Source organism: Brienomyrus brachyistius, chromosome 8 (genome assembly GCF_023856365.1).
Source record: "Brienomyrus brachyistius isolate T26 chromosome 8, BBRACH_0.4, whole genome shotgun sequence".
NCBI classification, from domain to species: Eukaryota; Metazoa; Chordata; class Actinopteri; order Osteoglossiformes; family Mormyridae; genus Brienomyrus; species Brienomyrus brachyistius.
This window is the reverse complement of record NC_064540.1, coordinates 10,777,319-10,801,155: the sequence shown is the minus strand read 5'-3', so window position 1 is coordinate 10,801,155 and position 23,837 is coordinate 10,777,319. Positions and strand designations below refer to the sequence as shown.

At 42.1% G+C, this 23,837-nt stretch overlaps 1 protein-coding gene across 1 annotated transcript; it reads right to left on the bottom strand.

Moving 5' to 3' along the window:
* Positions 1-613: 613 nt before the first annotated feature.
* On the bottom strand, positions 614-23,549 carry znfx1 (zinc finger, NFX1-type containing 1). The gene is made up of 15 exons (XM_049021780.1): positions 22,930-23,549; positions 17,441-17,538; positions 16,112-17,337; positions 13,646-13,932; positions 13,214-13,452; positions 12,634-12,762; positions 12,380-12,528; positions 11,544-11,687; positions 11,180-11,291; positions 10,661-10,896; positions 9,889-10,028; positions 6,476-6,776; positions 4,771-4,881; positions 4,561-4,656; positions 614-4,265 (listed from the first exon to the last, which is right to left on the bottom strand). The coding sequence occupies exons 2-15, from the start codon at positions 17,496-17,498 to the stop codon at positions 1,812-1,814; spliced, it is 5,682 nt and encodes a 1,893-aa protein (XP_048877737.1). The 5' UTR covers positions 17,499-17,538; positions 22,930-23,549; the 3' UTR covers positions 614-1,811.
* Positions 23,550-23,837: the final 288 nt, after the last annotated feature.

Below are 23,837 nucleotides of genomic sequence, written 5' to 3'. Positions count from 1 at the left end.
ATAACGTTAAAAGGTAAGTGCTGCCGCAGACAGCAAACAAACTTCAGGGATATTAATCTCACTGCATTCACTTCCCTAGTCTGGACCCTCAGAAAACCCGCAAGTTATAAATACTGGGAACATGGCATCTGTTTACATTTAGTCTTTCTGCTGAGTAAACACTTAAAGGAAGACTTCAGATAAGGATGCATATATCATACTATAAAGTGATAGGGGCTTTGGCAAAATACCCACCCAAATCCAGGAGTACAAAGGAAGGGAATATAATGTTCTGGTACAGTATTATTTGATAACAAATTAATATATTCATTTCATTAGGTTATTTAGTAGTAATTATGCAGAAATAGCTTCCCTTGGTCACCATTTCTTGAATGACTTTTACAGTTTCAATGTATATACTAATAGTGTATATACTTATATCATGTATATACCAATAGTCATATAATCAATATAACATAACTAACTTTTGTGTAAGTAATGATGAAATCTTGAAAATCCAACTCGCAAAAATAAGCTACAAGTTTTTTACAACCTTCCATAGTTCTTTAGTCCACCTTTTGCAGCACATTACTGCCACCAACTGGTTACAGAGAAAATACACAAACATTTCAGATAATGTTCACTTTTGCATATTCATTTATTTAATAAGCATTCTTAGTGGGAAACACAAAGTTTGAAGGCACTACTGTATTGATTATTGATTGAATATCATATTCGGTCTAATGTATTAATGCTCAGCTAATTTTAAAACATGAAGATGAACTGATAAGCAACAAAAAATAAATTTATATCATTAATAGCTCATTTGCAAAGCATACTGATGTAAGTTATGACTAATTCAATCAACATCAGTGTAATAGTACACAGGATGTCCAACAAATCTTAATGCAGTTTTAAGCTTTAACAACATTTAAAGTATAAATGCTACAAACTAACAAAAGAAAAAAATTTGAAAGTATAATTGCTTACATTTTAAAAAATATTGTTCATTTTCTTATTAAATGTCCAAATGTCTTGTGCTATACGATTTTCTCTAGTTGATTTTTGAGGTTTGTAGAAACTTTCATCAGCTGATGCTTAGTGACTGAATGGATTGCATTTGTAATTGTAGCCTTAATTGCATCCAAAGCAGGACGTTTGGATGCATACATGTCAGTTTTAATGTGACCCAACAGCATGGATCTCCCCTACCAATACACTGGTCTGACGTCATCCAGAAACTCAATATTAAAATAAAAAATTAGCCCAAATTGCTAAATATTAATTAGCATTAAAAATAAATAAATAAACTTTCAAATGCTTTTGTTTTTCATAATGTTTCTTATAAAGCTTTTAATGTGTTTTAAAACAAGACTTTTAGGGCACCCCGTATATTGCACTAATACACTAGACCAGTATATACAGCTTATATGGCATATATTGTAGTGTGTCCAGTTCTCCAATGCCCTAACACCAGCTTTAGAACATATGGAAATGAAAGTACCCCATTAAAATGTCTTCTGTTCTTGTTAGATAACTAGAAGAACATCATTATGGTTCCCAAACCTCTCCCCAGTCATTCCATGTACTCCATATACTCAGTGAGATATTAATTAGCCAAACAAGATGGAATAATGGTCAAGAGAAAAATTCATGGGTGTACAGAAGGTTTCTGCAAATATTGGGGTGATTTTAGGAGAGAAATGGCTACGCTCACAGTTTGTCAGACAAATCATCATAATTTTATTCCATGCTATGCTAATATACAATCGTTGATGTTAGCCAAGCTTTGTTGTAGCTAATTATGACTAATGCATCGCAGGCCTCTCAGGTCATAACCTCAGGTCAAAATTCAGTAAGTTAGCAGCCTCCGACCAGGCAGAGTACTGGGCCCCGTCCATTTCCGATGCCACCTGGTTTCCACTGGCAAGAGCATGGTTGGTGCCACCGATGGTGCTACTGCATTCTGGACACTTGCTTTCCTGCATTGCCCCTCCACAATCTCCAATGGCGTAAACATGACCTTTGGGGCACTTGTACCAGTGACCTTTGGGCAGACCTATGGCTTCCACAATCATCACCCTCTCCTCCTCAGTGATGTTCAGCTCATTACAAGACAACTTCTCCTTCAGCCCATCCAGTTCCTGCTTTGCCCGCATCTCCTCTGTCTGAGTGAAAGGCTTTGTTCCTTCCAGGAGCTTCCTTAGGACCTGCTCCTCCACTGTGACGTCAGTGTTTTTCGCCTTGTCTCCGGCCCTGCTGCAGCACACGTTAAGCTCGGCCAAGAAGGTCAGCCTCTGTACCTCACTCTGAAGGTCTGAAAACTGCTGCTCTGAGAATTTTTGACTAGGATCCCAAAGCCATTCCAGGCATTCCTGAATACGGCTTGAAAAATACTCCCTATACTCCCGAGACATGTTTTTCTTCATTATACGTGTTAGCTTTGTCAGCCTGTCTAGGAAATTCATTTTGTTTTCAATTCTCCATAGAATCTGTAATGTTAAGTCATTCTGTTTTAACTGCTTCATAACAAGATCATATTTATGTGGGTTGTACAGTAATAGAACATCCATTGTCTGTAGACTTTTCAGAAGGACATTTCTTTGCCTTTCTATGTCTTCCGGAGAGCCATTCAGCACTGCCTTCACCTTCTCAATCTCAGCAAGGCTACGATTGACGTGAGCTCCGTACCGCAAGTTTCTCCGAATGGGTGTACGACATCTGGGGCACTCCTTAAGCCGAATGGCCTGCTGGTTTCGATCGCCTGCATTGTCATCATTTGTTCCTTCCTTCATGAATTTGTCCAAGGCAGACGACTCGAAAATGTGTCTACAATCCTCCAGCTGAATGAAGCGGGCAAGGGGATCATCTTCCGTACCGAAGAATATCTCTGTCAGTTCCTCATGATGACATGCACGGCATTTATTAGGGCAAGTCTCCCCACAGAGTCCGATGCATGGGTGACCACAAGGAAGCATTTTGGTGCAGATCCTGAAGCACGGAGTCCGATCGCACGGCTCATGGCAGAGTTTGGTGCAGCGTTGATGGGGGCACTGCCAAGCACAGGGTTCCTTGCAGGGTGCACAGGGCTGGCCACAGGCCTTGGGGCAGGCACTATGCACACAGCGGTTCTCACATAGATGCTGGCAAGGCGGGCACTCACTGACGCAGGGCTCTTGGCACATGTGTGAGCAGATGAGAGGGCGACCACAGTGAAAGTCACAGGCCTTATGGTAGCGGCCTTGGTTGCACTTGTGGCACGTGCCCGAGCAAGAATGCCCACACTTCAGGATCTCACTGCACTTCTTGTGGCAGTTAGGCTGCCTTTTCACCTCGCTGCTAATATAGTAGCAGGGTACCTTTTGGTGGTGCCCACATTGCAACTCCATATTCACGTTCACCATGCAGCGGGTGGTGCAGAGCATCCCACACACCATGTCGCAGGAGTGGCCACACTCCAGCGTCTGCTTGCACGGTTCCTGGCAGATGAACTGCTGAGGGTCTTGATAGCATGGCACCATCTGCTTGTGCTGACACGTCGGGATGACTTTCTCCAGTAGTACAGGGCATTCTGGACAGTCCTGGAAGCAGAATGCAGGACATCGGTGCCCCATCTGGCACAGAACCTTCGTACAAGGCTTCAGACACTGGAACTTCTTGTGGTCAGCGTCGTAAGGGTGACAAGCACGCGTGCAGACGTGGCCGCAGGCCAGGCGGAAGTCACACGGCTTCTGGCAGCCCCCTTCCGGCACCTTCTTAAAGTCATTGGCACAAGAAACGGGGGTACGCGTCCCAGGGTGGTTCTGACAGCACAGCATCAGATGCCGACCCGCCCGGCCGTGCTCCCGGAGGGTGTGCAAGATGTTGCTCCACAGCTGAACTCTGCCGAGCATTCCCAGGTTCCCGATGCAGTAGAGACCCTTCTTAGCTCGAGACAGCGCTACACACACCCGGTTTGCGATCTGCAGGAAACCCACGCGTCCCTCGGGGTTGCTGCGAACCAGGGACAGCAGGATGATGTCGTTCTCCTCGCCCTGATACTTGTCCACCACGTGAACCTTAACCCCAGCAAACTGAGCAGCAGGCAAAAGTTTACGAAGACAGTGCAGCTGCCCTGTATAGGTGGTAAGAATGGTGATCTGCGATGGCTGGTAGTCCTGGCATAGCAGGTAGCGGCACAGAGCCACAACAAACAGAGCTTCATGTCGATTCCTGTGACTGTGTCCATCTATAATCTCCTCCTCCGGTAATTCATGCTCCACAAAGAACAAGTTGGAAAGTATCCCCTGCAAAAAAGTACAAACCAAAATAGGATTATGTTTTATGTTCCATCCATGTTTTTATTACCACTTATCCTATTCAGGGGTTCACACCCTATCTGGGAAACTACAGACACAAAGCAGGGAACGACCCAGGATGGGGTGCCAATCCATCGCAGGGCACCACAGCATTCACAGACAATTTGGCAACTCCAATTCATGAATTTTAGAGTTCATTTTAATAATGAATAATAATTTGATCTTCTGAAACTGAAGTAAAAACTATTGGAAAATATTTGTTTTTAAAAGACAGAAGGCAAACCTTGATGTTGTCATACTCCAGTACACTGGGGTGATTCTCAAGTCGAGAGTAGATGTGTGGAGTGAGAAGCTGAGCAATTTCTGGTCTCATGCGATGCTGCGAAAAGGAAGCAATGTTGAAAGGGAAATAATTGCCAGTTCAATACGCCAGTTCAATTTTGGCTCTTAAACCGAAACAAGGGATGCAGTTGCGTGAGCGCCACATGCTGACCTGATAGTTGAGTCGAACGTAGGGGAAATCAAGTTTGACCAGCCTCTCAAACAGCGACACCTCCAGGTTGAAGTTCTTGGCTAGTTCATAGACTGTGGCACTAGGACGTAGCTTCGAGCAGAAAAGGTCAAAGGTCACGCAAATACAGAAAATAAGAAATACCATAAGAGTATGCTGGATAAAACTGCAACGTTATGTGGGCCCAAAATATGTAGTTTTGTCAAAAGGTACTGTCTAAATCTATATTTACATGTCATCACATTTAAACATGGTCAGATTACAAAAACCTTCCAAACATTTATAAGTAACTCCTGAAGGCTGTGATGCACTTTAAAGCAAATGGGAAATAAGCAGCAATGGGCCATTTTTTATTCTAATAGTTTGCTGTTTACTTTTGCAAAATTTTTCTTCACTTAAAAATGATGTTAATGTTGATGTGTATGCCATACTACAGACCACCATGGATCCTGTGCTATCTGAGATGAGCTCCTGCCCCCTCTGCACCCTGAGCTGGATAAGCATTTGCGACAGATAGATGTACAGTACTCTGCTAAAGCCTTATGGAGTTAAAGAAAATGCATAAAGCTGTTTATCTGTGCCGTAGGTGTATATTGGCTCAAAATATTTTATTTGGTGATTAAGAGGTTGGACAAGTAAAGGAGTGTGGACTTTTTAAGGGGAGACTCATGCAGTAAAATTATGGCATTAGACTATACTAGAGCTGTCTAAAGGACACTAAGAATTTGCTCCCCATCATTTAAAAGAAAATGAAAGTGTAAATAAAACGGACAGGTTTGACCCTGGCTACTGCAGTGCCTTGAAATTTTACTTTAAAAAACATATGCAAATGAACTACAACACAATGGAAAGTACAAATTTAGTCTGATCTCTATAAAGCTGCTAATATCTTGTAGGATGACTTTATGAACACCACTTCAGTTCCCAAACCTCTCCTCAGGGGCACCCCAGCCATTCCATGTGTTTCACCAATTAGATAATTTAATTGGTCAAGTAACTCGGTGACTTATTGATTAGCCAAACATGGTGTGCTAATGGTCAAAAAAAAAAAAAAAAAACATACATATACTGCAAATATCAGGGTGACTTTAGGAGAGGTTGTGGAATTGCTAAGCTAAGATGCTTTAATCATCATACCAGTTGTTTTGCAGCAACAGGAACATCATCCATCCATCCATCCATCCATTTTCCAAACCGCTTATCCTACAGGGTCGCGGGGGGTCCAGAGCCTATCCCAGAAGCATTGAGCACGAGGCAGGGAACAACCCAGGATGGGGGGCCAGCCCATCGCAGGGCACACTCACACATCATTCACTCTCACATGCACACCTACAGGCAATTTAGCAACTCCAATTAGCCTCAGCATGTTTTTGGACTGTGGGGGGAAACCGGAGTAACCGGAGGAAACCCCACGACGACATGGGGAGAACATGCAAACTCCACACACATGTGACCCAGGCAGAGACTCGAACCCGGGTCCCAGAGGTGTGAGGCAACAGTGCTAACCACTGCACCACCATGCCACCCCACAGGAAAATCATTTAAATATAATTTTGTTTGGAAGCTTAAGTACTGCTTGTGTACAAAGTAACGGGAGCAGTTCTATACACAGGCATAAACAATAATATCATAGACTTAGTGGGAATCCCCGGGACAGGAAGAAGATAAGGCAGGAGCGCTGATGTACCTGCTGATGATCTCCAATGAGAATGAGGTGCTGACACGCTTGACTCAAGGTGGTAATGATGTGGGCCTCCAGCACCTCAGCGGCCTCCTCCACAATCACCAGGCGAGGGCGCACCTCCTGCAGGATCCGGCGGTACTTGGCTGCACCGGTGGTCGTCATGCCTATGACCTTCGCCTCCCGCAGCACGCACAGGTCCCGTCGCAACTGAATCTCGGCCAGCCGCTCAGCTGCTTCTTGATAAGCTTGCTCAGACTGCAGGGCCCGGGCACGCATGTCTGTGCGGTAGCGCATTAGCCAGAGCCTGCCGCAACGGAACGCACATCGGTCCGGTTACTCCTCCATCGAATTTTTAAGTTATTGATAGTATGCTGTCCTTACAGTATGTCTCTCCTGGTGAAAAATGAGATAGCTAGCGAACAACTAATCAACTTCCCGAAAAAAGCTAGGGAAGACTTTTCTTGATTCTTACAGCTGTAAAACCAGAACTAAAAACAAATAATGTACACACAGTAATGCTAAGCAGTAGCACAATTTCATCAAAACATAGTAAAAGTTTCATGAATATATTCAGAATATCTTGACATTCTGTACAGCTTCTAATGCAACCAATTATTTCACAAGTAAATATGCTTCCTGCATAATATAAAATGATTTAAAAATTGTTACTTGCAGACACACTGTGTCCAAGTTTCACCATCCAAAGAAAACTACAAACATCACAACGCAACACCCCACCTCCCAGCGCCTGACATATATTGTGGCCCTGGATCGAGCCCCTTGTCATGAAATACTTAAAAATATAAACCACCGGTGGCTCAAACTGTTGAATTTGCCAATGCGAGTGAAAGCCTTCCTGGTCCAGGCTTCAGGTCAAGTGAATGAATCCCATTCAACTTTCAGGACAGGCCTTACTGATCAACCTTCTGAGAGGCTCCTTAAGAAAGGTAAACAATCAGCAGGTGCTATCTTACTTCTCACATTGTCATTTATCTACTTAATTCCAGTGCTTTCCTGTGAAAAGCAATTAGTTATTTTCCTCCAAACTCTAAACTGATAATTGAATTAAATAAAGAGCCTTAGAGTGGTATGGTAGCTTAGTAGGCCACACTGTCAGGTGATGTCCAAATCACACCACTGCTCCACAGTGTGGGAAATCCTTTTAACCTTTTACGTTAAACAGTATGTTTTAGGGTTAGAGTACTATCCCAGAAATTGCCTGTATGGCTTTGAGAAGTGACTACACCTGACTGCTCTTTAATTTTGTTTTATTTTATTAATTGATTCAAAAGCCATGGAGGTTCTGGAGAGTGTCTTTTGATTGATACTGGGTGGTGGTCTCCGTCTTTAAGAAAGGGGACCAGAGGATGTGTTCCAACTTCAGGGTGATCACACGCCTCAGCCTCCCTGGGAAGGTCTATGTCAGGGTACTGGAGAAGAGGGTCTGTCTGTTGGCTGAACCTCAGATCCAGGAAAAGCGCAATAAGGTTTCCATCCTGGTTGCGGAGCACTGGACCAGCTCACCACCCTCACAGGGCTCCTGGAAGGTCCATGCCAGCTTGCCCAGCCAATCTACATGTGTTTTATGGACTTGGACAAGGTGAATAACCATGTCCCTCAGGAGGTCCTGTGGGGACGAGGGGTGCTTCCGAAATACAGAGTACAAGGCCCGCTGCTATCTGTCTTTAGGTCCCTGTGTAACCAGAGTAGGGGTTTGGATCACATTGCCGGCAGTTTGTCAGACAGATCGATGGGTGTTGGACTCTGCCAGGGCTACCCCGTGTCACTCATTCTGTTCATAACTATTATAGGCAGAATTTCTAGGTGCAGACGAGGAGCGGAGGTGGTATGGTTCATTGACCTAAGAATCACATCTTTGCTTTTTTGCATATGTGCTGTTGGCTTCATCGTACGCCAGGGCGGGATGCAGCTGAGTATGAGGCGGCTGGGATGAGGATCAGCATGGTTCTCAACCAGAAAAGGGTGGACTGCTCCCTTCAGGTTGGGGAGAAGTTACTACCTCAAGTGGAGAAGTTTAAATATTGTTTACCAGTAAGAGAAGAAGGGAGGAGGAGATTGGTAGGCGGACCAGTGCAACATCAGCAGTTACGCAGACGCTGTGCTGATCTGTTGTGATAAAGAACTGAGCCAGAAGGTGAAGCTTTAGATTCACTGGCTGCCCTATATTCTTACCTGTACCTATGGGCACGAGCTCTGGGTAGTGACTGAAACAAGATCACAGATACCAGTGGCAGAAATGAGTTTCCTCCACAAGGTGTCTGGTCTCAGCCTTAGAGATAGGGTGAGGGGCTCAGACGTGTGGGATGGGCTTAAAGTACAGCCGCTGCTTCTACACACTGAAAGGAGCCAGTGGAGGTGGTTCGGGCGTCTATCTAGGATGCCTCCTGGACGGCTCCCTGGGGACGTGTTTCGGGCATGTCCAACCTGGAGGGGACCCCCAGGGTAGACCCAGGACACGCTAAAGAGATTTTATCTCCCGGCTGGCCTGGGAACGCCTAGTTGTCCCTCTGGAGAAGTTGGCTAAGGAGAGGGAGGTCTGGGCTTCTGAGGTTATTTTACTAAAAATGTATGTGTGGGATACAGATGTGGAAATAATGTACAGCATCATAAGCATTTGAATGACTACAGGTATTAGTGTAGTAGAATGATATAAGCACCTTAATGTCCTTACAGGTTCCCTGCTGTTCTGAATTAACATTCCAGGGAATATATACTGTAAAATCCCAACCAGCATATTGAGTACAGGGGTCAGAGACCCTGATGTTAATCTTGTATCACAGTGCATGAAGAGGTACCAAGAAGCCTTGATGCCCAGCTCACAATCTAATCTCTGGGGTGCCCTTCTTTTAGGCTTGCAGTATACGCATCAAGGAGCACAGGACATTCCAAGTACCCTAGGTGGTCAATTAGCAACATGAATACTGGAGCTTGGGGCCCTGGCAGTTAAATCTCTCAAATCTCTCAAAAAAGCCCCCAGGGGCCCTGGTGTAGAGCTTGAGCTGTATATACTGGGGCCCTCGTGGTTAACTTGTGCTGTATATGCTGAGGCACCCTATAGCCCAGGAGGCCAACTCTTACTATAGATGCAGAGGGCCCTGGTGGTCAACACTCACTATATATGTGAGGGACCGGTCAATTTGTGCTGCACATAAAGAAGGTGTTGGTTAACCTCTGTTGTATTTGCTGAGAAGTCCAGGGGCCCTAATGGTTAATTTGTGCTCCATATGACCAAGGGCCCTGTTGTTGGACTCCTGTTGTATATGAGGGTCTCGGTGTTCAGCTTGCACTATAAATGTTGCGACTTCTGGCTACCTGCGCTCCAAGCCCCCAGGGCACTGGCCCCACTGGCCTGGTCCATAATGCAGCTATGGTCAAGTCAGTGTAAGTTGTTTTACCTGTACAGTTTCCAACGCTCTTGCAGATTGAGTGCCCACATGTTATGGATCCTGGCCTCATCTTCCTCATTCATGATTGTGCCCTTTGCCAGCTCCCTGCGAATTCGCTGCTTCATCTTCTTCTTCTGGATTCGCGGCACCTGTAAAGAGGAACACCGACATTGGATTTTGCAATGCAATCGAAGGCCATCCTGGTTCAAGTGAAGGAATCCCATTCAACTTTCAGGACAGGCCTTACTGATCAACCTTCTGAGAGAGCCTCCTTAAGAAAGGTAAACAATCAGCAGGCGCTATCTTACCTCTCACATTGTCATTTATCTACTTAATTCCAGTGCCTTTCCTGTGAAAAGCAATTAGTTTTTTTCCTCCAAACTCTAAACTGATAATTAAATTAAATAAACAGCCTTAGAGCAGTATGGTGGCTTAGTAGGCCACACTGTCAGGTCTCAGGTCTGAATGTCCAAATCACATCACTGCTCTATGGGGTGGAGAATCTGCATGACCCTGTCCCCATCTCCAACAGTCCAAAGAAATGAACCTGGGTGAATAGATTGTCTAAACTGCCCAAATATGATGGATTGGCACCCTTTCCTGGATGTTCCTCTACCTATGCTGGCAGTGATAGACTGCCGACTTTTGGAGACCCTGTACCGGATGAGTAGCCAGAAGATGGATGGATAAATAGACTTACTCTCTGTGAATATTCAGTGAGTATTTTGTAATTATCACAGTCAGATACAGAATCTTCTGCTCAACCTCCCATGGTCCATACCTGCCAGTCACCCTGCATCTGACCGGGCTCTTGTTCGATGTTCTCTAGGTTTAATGCCAACATCTGTCTGGCTAACTCCACCATTGCAAGGTCCTCTTTCTTCTTCCTCTTGGCAGTGCCTCTGTCATGGAAGTCCGTACCCTCAAGGATCCGCTCAGCTTGGATCAAATCTGCCTCTTCCTCCACATCCACCAACTCCTCTTCCTCATCCTGATGAGGCTCCTCCTCTTCTTCTTCTGTCATTTAGAAGGTGATGCCATACTTTACTATATCAGCATTCTCCACAGCATAGCAGATCTCTGTATGTATGCTGACATTATTAAAATCATTAAAGCATCTTGTGAAATTCTTTCCTTAAATTTCAGAACCAACAAAATCCCTAGAACTGTGAACATAAGTCTAGAGTATTTTTACTTACGAGCATTTTTTCAGATGTACGGACCATTATGGTCATCCCATCTATTATTAACTTCTAAATGACTGGTGCACATCATTGGTATTTGTTAGCACTGTCCTTACCAGCATTATCCAATATCTGCTGTGTTGTCTGCTGGAAGGCAGAAGAACCAAGGCCAAGCCACCCTAGGATCACAGACTGTTTCTTCCCACTGATCTGGAATCCATCCCACATCTGCATACATGGTTAGGTTATTGTGCAGAAGCAGCTAAAACTGCATCAAATACTTTACAGATTAATAAGTTTCTGCTGTCGAGGACAGCTAAAATTTGGAACATGCTTCTCAGATTTATGACTTGCATGGCCTTCCACACGTAAGCTATCAAAACGCTGTTCCAGGAGTGTTACCAGTGCAGATTCTATGTGATAATTCTCTTACACTCCATCCAGCACCACAAGAAGGTGGGGTCGGGTGAGGAGTCTTACAGGGTTCACATTCAAGCTGTTCCAGTGATCTTCAGAGATAAACCTCTCCAGGTATTGCTCATGAAGAATCCCGCGTAGGCTACACTCCAGCTGGCTGGCCTGCTCCTGAATCCTCTGCTCTGCCTGGGCCAGCTCCATGCTGATCTGAGCAGACAGAAAACTAATGCTTAAGTAGAGTGTCATCCACCAAACTGTTTATTCCTTACACTTTTGGATCATAAAGACTATGTCTGCAGCAGAGATGAAGATTGGGAATGTCTACTTGACTTTTGGATTATAAAATAAAGAAAAAAATCCCCAGTATAACGAAGTTGGTCAAGTTTTCCTTGTTCCATTAAATATCAAAACCAGATTCAGTATGAGCTCTATACCACTGGTTCTCTAGAATGTTTTCATTCTAGTCCGATCTTAATCAAGCTCAGGTGGTCCTAAACAGGCTAATAATCAATGTGGCAGGTTGAAAGCAGTGTGGACTAGAATGAACAGAGTTGGTGAAAAGTCTGGGTAAAAGTCCGGGATTTTGTTTCAACCAAGCAGTTGAGTATAAAGAGTCACAGTCGCAGAGAACTCGACTGGTTGGCTGAAACTAAATCCCAGTCTGGACTTTTAATGTCTGGACCTGAATTACCCAAGTCTGGGAATGAAAACATTCTGACATAGGGGGCACCATGAACAGGATTGAGAACTACTGCTCTATGCAATTTAAGCATCATTGTGTATTCACTATACTCCATTTTCAGACTAAAAATGTCCCACAACACATTGCTTCTGAAATCTCCTCAATGTGGTCTCCAGACAGCAATGCCAAGTCACTGTCACTAAGGGAATCATGTCACCTCGTAGTAAGCACGGCGTAAATGGATGGGCAGGTTGCGGCGGAACTCAGCGGCCCCTGTTAGCTCCCGCAGTGTGAAGTGCTTGAGGACCTCACTACTGCTGCGGCCACCCACTCTCACAATTCCGTTTTGAAGGAATCCATGAATTCCTGTGTCAAAGGAATATTGTTACATAGAATGAAGTCCCTCTACTGAAAAACAGATTCCATTAATAAGTAGCGGGACATTTATTTGGAGCTGCGCAGAAGGCCCACCTTCCAGGAACTGGTCCAGTGCATGATTAGTGTAGCAGACAACCAGCACAGGTGTGGTGACCAAATCTGACCACATATCAGAATTCTTCAAGAGGGCTTGGGCTATCTTCAAACCCACATAGGTTTTTCCTGCACAGATCAAATGGTACTATAAGTACATTATATAGTCAGTAACCTGAACAGCAACCAGTATTCTGTAACAGATGAGATGAAATATGGAAATGCATATTATCCTAGAATAATACCATAGTAATTGTTGGATATATACAAATAATTACTGCTTTCGTGGGACTAAAGATAAAATTAACTGCAGGTAAATCTAAAAAAGTTTATTTGAAAAAACATATGGGTAAGATCATTTTAATGATTATGACTACAAAATGTGTGATTCTGTTAAACACACTACAAAAACAGAGATGAAAGATCTAGACGTGTGACCCTATAGTTTCTGGTGTAGATCCTACTCAGTTGACCCTTTCATCTATATTAACAGTTCCTTCAATGATATGTAAAGTTTTATGGATAATGAGAAAACTGATGTAATCTACTGAAATAGTTAAACGATAAAAAGGAGGCCAACCTGTGCCTGGAGGTCCCTGTATGATGGCAACTTCCTTAGTGAGAGCCAGTTTGAGGGCATTCATTTGTGACTCGTCTAAACCTAACTGCTCCATGTCAGGCCAGGCACTGGGCTCCAGAGCTCTGAAGGGCTTGAGGTTCTTCTGAAAGCCCTGTACTGCTATACACCCCAGGTCAAGTGTCTTCTCCATGGTCAGGTAGGCAGGAGGCTGTATCTCCGACTTGCATTCAACTATGTACCTGTGATCAAATACATTACACACTAAGGAAATTTTAACTGCTAAAATGTTATTCAAAATTGATCAGTGTATTTTTCCGATTTGTTTCTAAAACAACACATAAGCAATATCCTACAAATTGCTTTCCATGACTCAACAAAATCTACTACTGCAGAATTACACGAAGATACCTGAAACCTCAACAGTGGACAGACCTGTGAAATGGCAGGTGATCTGCATCTTCTTCCTGTAAACCCTCCAGCACATGGCGATAGGCTTCAAAGTAGGCCGTGGTTTCCACCATGAGGAAGGAAGCAGACACCTGGACTTCGGCCAGCACCATGCGACTATCCTGGGAGAAGCTGAGCTGCACCAGTCCCTTCTGAAGATCTTCTGGAACGCGGTCTGACACGGTGGCAAACAGCAGCGTCTCAAAGTTGTCATGGGACAGGCAAACCAGGGAGCCGTACAGTAACCGTTTGGAGTTCTGCCAGCGGACAAACTGAAAAAGGAGTGAACATCAGAAAATACTGAGACCCTCCAAAAGTACTTCATGCCAATTACAAGCAACACTTTTATGTTGCTCTTAGAAACAGAGCTAAGAGAAACCATTAAAATGTAGATCTTCTGTATTCATGATTACAAATACAATATGCACGTTCATCGCTAAGTTTGAGTTATTATGCTCTTCAGGATGATAAACTTCATAAATGTACAAACAAAATCTTTAACAACTCGTCTTACTGATTTTTTGCATAGTTCACTAAAAAGATACATAATACTTTGAGTATTAGAGTTTGAGTGGTCACTCTATTGAGACAATTTGGAATTTCAGTGACAAACGCATGGTTTGCATTCACCCTGCTGTGAATTCTGTTAATGTACATGTGTAGCTTTTTCCATAGATCTAATAATATGGAATTTATTATCCTAAATTTAACATTACTCTAGATGTTGGTAAAACACTCACTTGCATCACATAAACTGCCTGTAATAAATGTGTAACCTACATGCCAAGCAAAACAGAAAAAATGTTCATTACTTGCAATAACTAAATTAGCTTATTTGATTTAGATATTTACTGTAAACATGCCAAACTACAAATGAAAATATTTCATTCTGAGAGGATTTGCCTTTAGTAAAGTTGCCTGAAGGATGGTAGGCATTTAAATCTTGTATCTTATGAAGTTTGAGTGGGTTCCCTCTCATAATCTGAAGGCAACCAGTTGGACTAATTGGTCCATCTGCAGGTGTGGATGGGCGGATAATATCTAATGAAATGTAATGTCATGGCGGAGCACATGGGAGTGGGATTTTTATTTTTTCAAGAATTCATGCAAAGGACAAAAAACAATATTGTATCTCAGCAAAAATCTACAGTGTACAATCTCAGTAATAAATTACTTCTCTTGTTTAAGCAAGTTCTAATCAGTATTAAAGAAAATATGGCCTCAAGCGGCACCCAGGTGCAGCCATATGTTACACCAAGGATTTATAATTGTTTTCAATTAAAACTTTTGATCAAGAGACATCTGAGCGAGTTTGCAAATAAACATGCAAATAAAAGGAATTTCAATGAGGATCCACATTCAGCACAGGATTGTTACTTATTCAGCCAATATAACATTTTCTAAATTGCTTTTAAGCAATTCAGGAAGATAAACATTCTAGTGGAGGTTTAATATCAGTAAAATAATAGTTTAGGAGATACACTTGGCTAAATTCATTAAGCTCGCTACCATTATTCATCCACCAATTTTCCATATATGCCTCTTATACTATCCGAAGTTTAATACTGTTAAAGTTATATGACCATGGGTTTAAATGAACAAGATAAAATTGCATTTTAACTCAATCAGCTGCACACTACTGAGTAATGCATTCATTTCTCTAGCGGGGAAGATTTTTTTAGGAAAATAGATGCTGCCAAAAGCAACACTTTTTTTAAGTATTATCCATTTTAGTAAATGTTGCAGTACCAAGATTGAAACAATTAAGAACAAAGTAATAAATGGGCAAAGATGTGTGTGATATACTGTAGGACTTTTATGATATCAGATTTTCAATACACAATTATCCTGGCCAAAAGAATTCACGAAAATGACATTGAGGAATTTATAGAAAACTGAACTAAATATAGTTGAACCTTGGAATTTGAACACCTCTCAACTCGACCAACTCGGACGTCGAACGGGTCTGTCAAACTTTTTTTGACTTGTACCTCGACCAAAATCTTGGAACCTGACTGTTCCTGCTAAGACTTTTATGGGTCGAGACATATACAACTCTACCCATTCAGACCTCAAACAGGTTGCTCGAGAAAAATCTAGCTGCAACTAAACTGAAAACTCTGAGCAAAACAAAACAGACCTGCTAAAATGGATGGAGACGTGTCTCCCTTTCAGAACAATGCACGCACTCGAAAAGTTACAAACACAAAACCATCAAAATCTGGTTGATCCTTAACATGCCTACCTAATATGGACACCATTACTATCTTTAGCTTCTATAACTGATACCAGAGGTATGACATTCGTTTTGAACTTTTGTTTCTGAACAAGGTCACTTCAAAGCCAGGCACCTTGCAGCTGAGAAATAGGTTGAGAGATGTAGAAGAGAACACTTGAATCTCACTGTGGACAATGTTGGATTATAGCATACTGAACATTCTCCACACTCACCGTTAAAGGGCTTGCGTCAAACTGGACCTTATAGGCAATTCCTGATGGGGTACACAGAGGCACCACGAGACGAGTATCAAAGTAGATCCTAATGTCATTGAAACGTCTTCCCCTCATGTGCACTTGGCCTTGATCCTGTTCTTGATAAAACTCCAGCAGTTGCTTTATTCCCTCACGCAAAGGCCGGACAAAGTCCTCGCGGAGAAGTCGAAAATGGGTATCCAGGTAGATCTCACTACTAGCATAAGCCTGCGATGTGATATTAGGCCGTAAGAAAGGCTTCTCATTCTGATGGATCTCCTCGGGTGTTGGATAAATGGGCATAGTGCGGAAATCTGCTACTCCAGGGGGGGACTCCTCTGCTGTGAGAAATGTATAGTTGTCTGACCTCAGAGTGCCATCCCGTTTTTTTTCTGTTAGATGGTTAACCAAATTATGTATCTTCTCCAGGTTTTGCTCAGTGTCTTCCTGGATAGTTACACCCGAGGCTCGTAGCTCATTAATGGTTTGCCTGAGGAGAGTCACAAGCATAGAGACCACCGGAACAGAACTTGCTGGGAATATCCTGATCACATGTGACAGAAGACTGATTATGTTATCTAAGTGTTGTGGGTATTGCATCCTGCGGGCTGGCATATGGTCTGTCATCATCCCAGCTACGTAGTGAGGGAGTATTGTCCGTAAAAACATGGAATCTTTAATAACTCCTGCTAAGTGCTGCACAATTTGCCGGTCAATTTTAGAGCTAAGAGCATGGCTAAGAACCTGACAGAGCAGTTGGACAAGATTGTGGCCCATCTCCATCTCTTCTAGCAAGACTTGCAGCCCCTGACTGGATGACAGAGTAATGGCCATTTCTGATGCCTCTTTCTTTGAGAGTTCTTCCAGGTTCCTCAACCCTAGTTTCCTGACCTCTGGTGCATCCCCTCTCATTTGCCCCCCTCCTCTCCTGCCCCCTCTGCCCCTTTCCCAAGCTCCATTCCCTCTCCCTCTCCTTGGATTTTCCTCCCTGTTTCCTCTGTTCCGCCAATTGTCATCCCTCCTGTCATCTTGCTGCCCCCTCAAATTCAACCCTCCGAGGTCTCCTCTGTTTCGCCAGTTACCATCCCTCCTATCATTCTGCTGCCCCCTGAAATTCCTCCCTCTGACGTCTCCTCTGGCTCTCCCCCTTCCTCCTTGACCCTGGGGAAGTCTCCAGTTATCTTCTCTCACGGCAGCTCCAGCACCTTTAAAACACAAACAAGGATAATTGAAGAGGTGGGATATGGGAGCTCGAAGTATGTTTACCAGTAGTGCTGCAATATTTTTAGCACGTTTGCAAGATATTACCTTCTTGGTGCTCAACATTTGCTCTAGCGATACCCCTCTGCCCACCGGGCCTGTTCATTTCCCAGATACGTCTCTCAGATTCAGGACGTGTTCAGTTCCTAAATGAGGAAACACAAAAAAGATTATCAGGCAATAAAGAAAATGTCTTGATTTAGTTTTATTATTAAAAAGTATTGCTATGTACGTCTTGTACATGTATGATGATACTATTGCTCGAGACAAAAGTATATACACTACATGCAGAATTACTAGGCAAGTGTGTATTTTATTTGTATCTTGAGTTCTTGGTGTTCGGAGGAAAACGGGGAAACTATGTATACTTCCCTGTGCAGAATTATTGAGGAAATTGCAACTATTAAAATATGCCCAGAAAGGGGACTTGTGGAGAGCAACAGAAAGAAAACAGGAAAGTGCCCATCAGAGGACTACCAGACTTTTAAAACGTGATACTATACAATCAAGAATTTTATGGCCAACAACCAAAGAGGGTCGAAGAAATGTGTGTGCAAACAAAGATGCAAATTACTTTACAAAACTTTGCATCCGATTAAACGGAAGACTTCTAGAAACCCTTCAGCATCAAGGGCATCCTTTTCTCAAAACTGCAATCTGAATGGAATCTGTAAGTTCTAGGTGCAGTATGCAATGTAATATTGCTATAGTCACAAAGACTCAACCGTGACCTCCACTCAATAAGATACACAAGCTAAAACATCAAGAATGAGCATGGACACGTCTCGAGACTGATTTTACAAAGGTTTTGTAGACAGATGAGATGAGAATAACTCTTGATGGACCAGATGGATGGACTAGTACTGTAGATAATGAACCATACCAAATCACACAGCAACAAGGCAATGGAGAAGTGATGCAGTGATCTGCAATTATCAATGATGACCATTTCAACTTGCATATGGTGTAAAAATTAAGCCCACGGTCTACTGCCATTTTCTATTACATACCTACCTCAATCTCTAGTAAAAGAAGAAAACTCTGGTACGAGCAGCTTTCAAAAACGTTATGATATTCATGCAGAGCAATGCCCATGCATCAAAGTACTGCATAGATTTGCTGGCCAAAAAAGGCATGAAAGGTGATCAAATTATGACCTGCCCCCCACCATCGCTGGACTTACACCCCCATTGTGAGCTACTGAGATTTAACAAGGTAGCAAGACATACACTTCTGAGAGCAGCATCTAGGAGGCTGTCCTAACTGGTTTAGCTAATATAGAATGGGATTAAATCAAAAACTTGACTGGTTAAATGGACATGAGGCTCATGACAATCATTGAGAAGAATTGTGGCAATATAGGACATTATACTTGGTAAAGCAATAAAGTAAGCAAGGTGAACTGTGTAGAATTCCAGATTGTAATTCTTTATATAGAAAAAAGCTTATTATTTTTTCTGCTGATGGTGAAGAGAGAAAGATACATTTAGTTTCTGATTGCCTAATAATTGTGTACACTGATAAGTATTTCCCATTTATTTTTGTTTGTAACAAAATAATGTAACATTTTCTATTAAGATAAATTTATTTTCAGCAATAAATGAATAAACATAAAAACACTCTGAATTCACTTTTATCGCTCTGCCTCAATTTTGCCGAAAATTACCATCAGAAATAGTATTGCCTATTGCCTAATAATTCTGCATATGTCAGGTATTCTGTGCAAATTTACATGTATTATTATTTAGAAATGCATCAGTAACTGTGTATACTCAAACTGTGGGGCAGTACCAAAGTAGGCCCATCACTAAACTGCCTTTTTAGCGTCTAAAGTAAAGATTACTCTGCTCTCTCAGCAAAGCTCTGAATTAGCCATAGAGTATGTATTTTATTGGTTTGGTATAGAGCTGTAAGCTTCCTGTATATTTTGGGAAGCAGAGGGCAGTACTACTTTATTTTTTATTGAATGTAGCAGTTTCTTTACACCAAGAAGCATATTCTGCCATTATAAAATGGCTAGCAGACTGTTCACTTTTATCAGAACAGAGCTAAGAGTTTTGTATTTCACCCAGACAGAATAAAAGTTAATCGGTCAGACGAAAGGGGCAAGATATGTAACAAAATAGCAAAACATGTTATATTACCATCTTATTTCCATCCATCCATTTTCCAAAGCACTTATCCTACTGGGGCACGGAGGGTCCGGAGCCTGCAATAGGCACGAGGCAGGGAACAACCCAGGATGGGGGGCCAGCCCATCGCAGGGCACACTCACACACCATTCACTCACACATGCACACCTATGGGCAATTTAGGAACTCCAATTAGCCTCAGCATGTCTTTGGACTGTGGGGGGAAACCGGAGTACCCAGAGAAAACCCCACGACGACATGGGGAGAACATGTAAACTCCGCACACATGTGACCCAGGCGGAGACTCGAACCCGGGACCCAGAGGTATGAGGCAACAGTGCTAACCACTGCACCACCATGCTGCCCCACCATCTTATTTGAATAATTGATGTATTATTTAATGATGCAGGTGTGAAAAGTAGGGGGCATTATGATATTCTCACAAACTATGCCACTCCAGTTTTGTTTGGGTTGAAGTTCCTGTCCCAAACTAGAGATAATATATGGAGATGGAGAATAGTGGTTACACAAGAGTATATGGTTCCCCCCCACCAATAAAGAAGAAAGTAAAACAAAAGAAAAAACATGAACTCCAACTGATAAGGCACGCATCCATAACACAAGTGGTCTTCACTGCAGTTTACCAAGGTCCTGTACTCCAAAGGTACCCTAAGCTAATGACCTCAGGGTCTAGGTTACTCAAACAAAGAAAAGAAAAAAACAATACACACAAAAAAGAAGCAGAAGCACATCCGGGGTGCCCCCCATCACAAACCACAGTTTTACTGTCAATAAAAATGACTGGTGGGAAAACAGTGATCAGACTAAACACCTTTAAGATTGGGTTCTATAACCGCACAGGGAAGCATTATTATCACCATTCTATTCTTTTTAATTTCAGTACTTTGGTCCAGAATCCATAATAGGCGTGTCATGATATATTGGTATTGACGATAACCATGATTAACAAAAAAAATTAAATATTGATATTGTGTTGATAATGCATATATGATACCGTAAATAATCTAGTGCCAGTAACTATCTGATTCACACTCCAACATTAGGTGGTGGTATTGCTTCTAAATTCTGGTTTCCACCCGTGCTTAATTCGGAAACTTTGCGGTGCCAGAGGTCATAAATCCTGGAATTCCACCCAGGGTGTGCCCCTGTCTTGCTTAGGTGTTGGAACATGCATAGTGTTCCAAACTACTTGGGGGGCATGATTTGAGACATGACTCAGACTAGTAATGTTTGGACTCAAGACTTGACTTGGACTCGCCAAGGAGTGTCTTGCTCCCATCCCTGTTAGATAACCAGAACTTTTATGAAACAGACACAAATAATCCAAAATCAAAAAATCTGGGTGAATATGCTATTCAGGGCTGGTGGAGATCCATTACAATATACTACACACAAAATAAAAGTGATGTAGTAACAAGAGAGATTAATGGTGTCATTACAGAATTTCGTGAAAAACATTAGATACCCCAGTCTGCAGGAAGTGTTGATCAACAGTAAGCATAAAAGGGGGCTTTGGCCCTGGTGGCTTCTTCAGGTTTCTTCACTATATTTTTTGTATGATTGTTCTTTTCATTTGGATTTTTACAGTTATTGTTATGGATTGTCCACCTCACTACACTCGGATTTGACCCAAAAAAGTAAAAATAAACAAATACACAAACAATAAACAAATTTAAATATGACTGTCTGTTAAATCTTACAATTATTTTGTTCAAATTTTCTATGGATGCACTGATAACATCATTATCACTCTTTTGACATTGATTTTGACTGATCCCCGTAGGGAAATTGTCTTTACGCCTCCCACAACTTGCTCTTTTTTCATAGAGGATAGCAGCACCCAGGGAGCTGGGGGTTAAGGGCCTTGCTCAAGGACCCACAGGCTGAGGCTGGGTTTGAACCTGCGACCTTCTGATTACAGGCACACAGGCTTAGCCCACTGAGCCACCCGCTGTCCCCATCTGATTATCTTTTAGCCAAGATAATCATGTAGCGACAATCTGCTATTGTAACAGCCCTTATCTGTAGCATTGTTACTGTCCAATATTGCATTAGTATTACATAACTAACGTTACAAAAATGAAACCTTAAATCTTTAGTACTAAAAAAATCAGCCAGTCATGGAGATGCATACATGAAAGGGATACATTTCTAGCAGTATCCAGACTGCCACACAACAGAAGATAAACGCAGTGGTCTGCCACTCATCAATATTGTCCTGAACTACCCCGCCAAAGACAATTAAAGTTTAAAAAAGTTCTTCCAAGTGACGATAACCAGGCGCCGACAATATTCAGAAAGCGATTAACCTTGCAAGACGCAACTACGATGCTGCGCCCCCAGTGGCCGTACACCCAAATAACATTGGCTAGCCTTACTACATTGGTTATACTGCTTTTCGACTGATCAAACTGATCACATTTTGTTATATGTTCAGTGGTGATATAATGATTGATGCAAATAACATAAATTTGTATTGGGTTTCCCAAAAAAATGCCACAGTTAAGGAGATAAGTAATGCTACACCGACATGATGACATTACAACACATTGTTGCAGGGTAGTGACACTTCCTGTTATGTTGCTTTCGCCATAGCAGAGCCTCTAAGGGTCATACTTATTCAAGTTTTCTTGTTTTTTAGAATGTCTTTTCTAACTAGACCTTAGTTTTGCGTAAAATGACACCTATTCATTCAAGTTGACCATTCACTTTGGATGCTGACAATTTAAACGTTATTTATTTAAGCCCACTTAATGTCATTTTACGGGATGCTGATCAATCTTATAGTTTAATAGCTACTGGTTTTTCCTTCACCAGGCGCAATTCATTGAACCAATAAAGATATACTTGCCATTCGATGCCGATTTCAGTTTCGTTTATTAAGAATATCATGACTGCCCATGTCAGTCGTATGGAAAACCCAAAAACGAAACATGAGCGCCGTTTAAGAAAACCGTAAAATCATATCCTAAATGACCATTTCTCACACTATGTACTGCCCAGTTTTTTATGTTATTACAAGTACAAGAAAAATTTAAAAAAAGGTGGTTACAATGGTTGCACCCGGAAGAACGACATGTAGACACCGCCGTGGATCGGATGTTGCAATTAAAATTCTAATATAAAGTATTTGTTGATTTTATCAGCGTATTACATTAAAACAAACATGTCATCAAATCTTTAAGCATCTAACACCCAGCATTCGAAGTAAACTCCAATCATAAATAACTGTAAAGTAAATCCCGCTTCCGGGTCCTCGACATAAACAATAAAAACATAAATATCCGGGTGGCAAAACCAAAACTTTATTAAATACCGTTTTAAATAAAGCACATTGTTCAGATAATATTTTCGGTATGATGATGCAGTGATGTCATAATTTACCTGTCTCACAAAATAACTTCGTATCTTGGGCCACTAAGATGACAGATGATTTGTTTCAGCTTTTGAATATAACAGCTCTTTCCGAGGTGGGACATTAGTATCGCATCCAGCCCTGTAGTATTCACATGCTATTCACGACAAGAGCTGCTTCCGCTTATGAGGGTCGCACTCATAACGAGAAACTAAACCGCCCATAATATCACTTTGCATTCAGTATTACTTTCGGTTTTCTTTCCAAAGAAACGCGTCAAGCCAGCAACAGAACGTGCGTAAAAGAAAGGCAGGGGGGGAAAAATCATTAGATTTTCTCTAAATTCGCTGGATCGTATATTTTTGACAATTGATACGCAATTAAATCTACCTTTAAAAAATAAACACAAAAGATAGATTTCATAACCATTAAAACTATTTAAAAAAATGTCTTGTAACTTGCAGGGGAATGGGATCTGTTATTTGTGTCAATCCTGTTCCTTGTATGCTATTTATTTTTTTCCCCAAAAAAATAAGATTTAATGCAGCTGGAGCCTATTTCAGGAAGCACAAGGCACGATGAAGCAAGCTACAGCCGAAAATGGATTCCTGCTCATAGCAAACAGTATTAGAATACTCACACACCTGAAGGACATTTCAGTAACACCAAACCAGCTAAACTACATTTCCGAATCTTAATGGTTAGCTGGAGTTAGGTATAAACATGGAGAGAATTCAGAATCTGCACAACCAACCATTTAGCAGAGATTAAACGGAGCCAGACATAACTAGGGTGAAATTAGGCCACCATGCCGCCCTGTGTACTTAATTATATGTATATCATCTATATTTTTGAAAATAAAAATGTTTAGGAACATTTAAATACATGCAGCTAGTGAACGACAGCACAAGACTACAATTCCAAGCCCAAGGTATTT

What these genes read in the sequence shown, in the direction of transcription:
- znfx1 (XM_049021780.1), bottom strand. Translation starts at nt 17,498, where the DNA reads ATGAACAGGCCCGGTGGGCAGAGGGGTATCGCTAGAGCAAATGTTGAG. An exon ending in AAATGTTGAGCACCAAGAAG is followed by an intron (nt 17,338 to 17,440) that starts GTAATATCTTGC and finishes TGTGTTTTAAAG; the next exon opens with GTGCTGGAGCTGCCGTGAGA. An exon ending in ACAGGGACCTCCAGGCACAG is followed by an intron (nt 12,763 to 13,213) that starts GTTGGCCTCCTT and finishes TGATCTGTGCAG; the next exon opens with GAAAAACCTATGTGGGTTTG.